Source organism: Octopus bimaculoides, chromosome 13, assembly GCF_001194135.2.
Source record: "Octopus bimaculoides isolate UCB-OBI-ISO-001 chromosome 13, ASM119413v2, whole genome shotgun sequence".
Lineage (NCBI taxonomy): Eukaryota > Metazoa > Mollusca > Cephalopoda > Octopoda > Octopodidae > Octopus > Octopus bimaculoides.
In genome coordinates this window covers 46,537,579-46,542,107 of record NC_068993.1, presented here as the reverse complement: position 1 = coordinate 46,542,107, position 4,529 = coordinate 46,537,579, and the positions used below count along the sequence as shown (strand labels likewise).

Here is a 4,529-nt window from a genome sequence, read left to right as displayed (position 1 = left end):
TGTGTGTGTGTGTGTGTGTGTGTGTGTGTGTGTGTGTGTGTGTGTGTGTGTGTCTGTGTGTATCTCTGTGTGTCTGTGTGTGTCTGTGTGTGTCTGTACAGAAGTTAGACAGAATATTGCAATTATCTTGTTAAATGTAAATTTTATTATTTCATGCGGACTTTTTCCACCTTCGGCATCAATCACATCTCTTGAAGAATCGGCCCATGCAAGTTCTGAACATATGTTAAGGAAATGTTGAGCGATTCTTCAAGTAATCCCTGCTTTAACTCTTTTAGCGACGATGGCAGAACAAAGTAGCCTCTCACTTCTAGCACCAAAATGCACCAGAACTCTTTGTTTATATTGAGTTCAGATGGTTGCGAGGCGATCCAAATGCCTTGCCATACATTTAAGCTCTTCGAACTAATTTTGAATAATATTAACCGTGTGAATCAATGCCTTAAAATTCTAGAAGTCAGCATTGCCATCTTGCAACAATGTGGAAGGAAGTGAAACATCTGAAAGGATGTGATTAACCAAAACAGATAATCCTTAGCATTAACTCTGCTATGTAGATCAACTCAACAGCCAAGTGAATTCACTTATATAGCTGCTAATTATAGGACCATTTCTATGCTTTATAGTAGGAGGCAAAAAGCAAGTGTTGAAGGTTTTTTGGGATGTCTCTAGATAAACTCGCGATAAGTGACTTATCAGAAAATTAATATTCTGTCATTGAACCATTGACCGTTTACATATTAATGTTGATGGTTATAGAAGAGATTTAACATTTGCAATCCTCTTTTTGCATCTAGCTTTATCGACCTCACGATAAACCGTTATGGTTGACACAAGTTTCGTAAGCTGGTGGTTCAAATCTGCTGTTATTTTTGCTGTAGTAGTTCAATGCTTTTTAGACAAATTACTCTCTGGTCCCCCTCGGTGAGCTGTCCTAGCTCTCCAGAATTATGCTTGCCACAGTTGGTTTCGCCTTGGTTTTGGCATGCCAATATAACTATAGAAACGTCACCTCTCGAAATATTAAACAATTCAGTAGTTTTAGTGACCTATATGCAGGGCTGGAAAATAAGTTCTATTATAACAACAGATTGCAAAGAAACAACTGTTTTTTTGGTTTTTATTCGATATATTTAATCAAAGTAATTTTCCCTTCATTATAGAAAACATAACCACGTCAGCTTGGCAGATTGTTGGTCTCTAATGTGCAAAACTTTTGAGGTTTCGAAGTAATGAAACAGTCAGTATAAATTTACCCCTTTTAACAATTAATAAACTGTTTTCCCTCCAATCTATGTTGCAATAATCTGAAAAGATAATAGTTGGATCATAATCAGAAAATTGAGAAAGGTGAGGTAAAACGCCCGTATTTAGTCCCATAATCTTTTCGTGAGTGACTTGAGCAATAAGTGGGTTTACATTAGCGTGTAAAAGCAACATTCTTTTACATTTGGCCAACGACAGGTGCATTTCCTGTAAATTTTTGTGCAAAGCTTTCAACAATTTCCCGCATTAATTTCTTTCATTTTGGTTTAATACTACTTCATGATAGACTACACACTTCATATCTCACCAAAGACAGAGCATGACAGCTTTTGGGCATGGTGGCATAGGGGCATGGGTTCTTCTTGTTTTGATTTGGTACAAACCATTTTCTGCTTCATTGGAATTGATTGCAGAAAAGCCACTTCACCTCTCTTCTGATGATTATGCCAAGGAAATATTCTGTAGTAAGACTACTCTTAAATGACGAACAGAGGGCAACTCATTTATTAAATTAAGAAGCGCTCAATGATGAGGATCTCACTAACCAAATAAAGACATTTTCTTTTAGTTCATGAAGATGTTTGATGATAGAAGTTTAATCTGAAATGAACTGCTTTGCTAATTCTCATGCAGTTTGTTTCGGGTCTTCTTCAGTTATGGCTTTCAAAAGCTGACTATTGAAAGAACTTTGTCGTCAAGATCGTCAGTGATCTATAAGAGAAATATACCACGAGCAAAACTGGCAAAACCATCGTTGGGATGTCTGGACATTTAACGCTTCATTTTCATAGCTCGAATACTTCTTGGAGCTTCTATTGATGAGGAGCCTCTTCTAAATTCATACAACGTGCAGTGTCTGATATCGGTCAGATTTAAACTAAGGTTCAAAGGGTAAAATTGATATGAATTTAATCACTTAGTAGAATGAAATCAGCACAGAGAAAAATATGTAAAAAGTAATGCTTATTTTACTATAAGCCTTGAAAAATTATCTTCAAAGTGATCATTTTAACACATACACGGTGGCTCTCTGCTCAGGCAAGTAAAAGATGCCCAAAATGTCCAATGCCATTCCCTTCATATCTGGTTTTATATCAGAGTGACATTTCCTACAGACATGCTTTAAGAAAAGTTGAGGGCTGTCTCATTCCATGTAGTCTGCCAGCACGCCGGATATTAACCTGGAATTTCGGAGGGTTCGTGCTATTGCTAGCTTCACTTGTCTTTTTAACAGGTTTTGTTTTAGTCCTGATGGGTTTCTATCAACACTCCTCACCAGGCTAGCCTAGTAAGATTGTTGGTTTAGTCACTGAAGACCCGACCATACAATATGTTTTACTGGATTCCATGTTACCAGAAGCAATTATGAGATACCTCCCAAATAATTTGACATAGCACGTATATACATAAATACATATCTACGTGCATACCTACCTACCTACCTACCTACCTACATACATACATACATACATACCTACCTACTGGCCTATCTATCTATCTATCTATCTATCTATCTATCTATCTATCTATCTATCTATCTATCTATCTATCTATCTATCTATACTATACTATACTATGTTCACTTAGCATATTAACTCTAGGAGGACCTACACATAAAACTAGAGGAGAAGAACTGAATATTCTAGTGGACATTCAGTCTAATAATCTACCATCACAGCCAGTTTATCAACCAATATGTTTTCTTTCGATGTCGTGAACCTTTCTCAAAATAGCAGCTATACCTTTCACCAGTCGTACATAGTATCTTAAAAAATAAAGGGATATATTGAATTAATGTACTTCCATAAAATAAATCTGTCTTAACAGCACAATGTAGTCTCGACTATAACACCTTTAATATTAGCTCTGCTCCGTCAGGTCAGATCTAGAGTTAAAATCTAACAATCATTCAACAGTCTGATGAGTTTTGAAATAAAACATTTCAATCGGGTGATACTAATACCAATTTGATATGGTAAACAGTATCACAAATATTTCAAACATTAGAATATATTTTATTTATAAGCCATTTAAAATAACACACAAAATCCGTTAGATTCACTTCAACATTTAAATTTAATTTGTCAAAATATTTTCGTCGCTTTGAGACCGCGACCTGTTCACTGACAAAATTCTGTGATGCAGCACAGAATTTTGTCAGTGAACAGGTCGCGGTCTCAAAGCGACGAAAATATTTTGACAAATTAAATTTAAATGTTGAAGTGAATCTAACGGATTTTGTGTGTTATTTTAAATGGCTTATAAACACCTTCCGCGCTGCAATTATTTTCGTTCCAGCACACGATCTCAGATCAGGTCACTTGCTATGCAAGTGCATCTCCGTAATATATTTTAGGTTGTGAAGAAAAAAAATGAAGAGTTACATTTTGAAGAGAAACTTTTAGCAGAAGTAATCAAAATGCTATTTGACATTTCTTGTTTTAATTAATTGTTTCAGCCTGAATCGGATATTAAATTTGTTCGATTATTCTTTGATATATAGTTTACTTTGTTTACCATCCTCACAGCAATCTTATTCTCAGTGAAACTTACTTTGTGAATTGCTTGTATTGATTTATAAAATAGGTCTACATAATTCATATAGTAGTGAGCAATTAGATTAATATGTTGCATTTAAATAATAAGTCAAATTACTTGCAAATCATTTCGATCTCGTCTTTTGTAGATGGGTTACCTGAAACACTTGAAAATTTCGCAATTATTTCTGTTCCACATGTTTGCAATTCAGCAATTGCTTTGTACAGACAGTTGCCGTAACTCGATGGAATCCACAGGAAAATAGTAACTGGAAATATAAAATAGATACGTAGTTACTTAAATTATTAGTTATAAGTTTTTATGAATGTATTTGTGTTTGTAAAGTGCTTTTTAATCTTATTATTTTCGAAAAGTGTGGAGGCGCAATGGCCCAGTGGTTAGGACAGCAGACTCGCGGTCATAGGATCGCGTTGTGAGTGTTTATTGAGCGGAAACACCTAAAAGCTCCATGAGGCTCCGGCAGGGGATGGTGGCGAACCCTGCTGTACTCTTTCACCACAACTTTCTCTCACTCTTACTTCTTGTTTCTGTTGTGCCTGTATTTCAAAGGGTCAGCCTTGTCACACTGTGTCATACTGAATATCCTCGAGAACTACATTAAGGGTACACGTGTCTGTGGAGTGCACAGCCACTTGCACGTTAATTTCACGAGTAGGCTGTTCCGTTGATCGGATCAACTGGAACCCTCGACGTCGTAAGCGACG

General features: G+C 36.1%; 1 protein-coding gene across 1 annotated transcript in view; it reads right to left on the bottom strand.

Annotated features, from left to right (window-relative positions):
• LOC106869698 (uncharacterized) overlaps positions 1-4,529 on the bottom strand; it is a 28,458-nt gene that overhangs the window by 15,236 nt on the left and 8,693 nt on the right. The window contains exon 2 of the mRNA XM_014915539.2: positions 3,922-4,072. Coding sequence (XP_014771025.1) covers positions 3,922-4,072 — 151 coding nt within the window. The remainder of the gene's footprint in view (positions 1-3,921; positions 4,073-4,529) is intronic.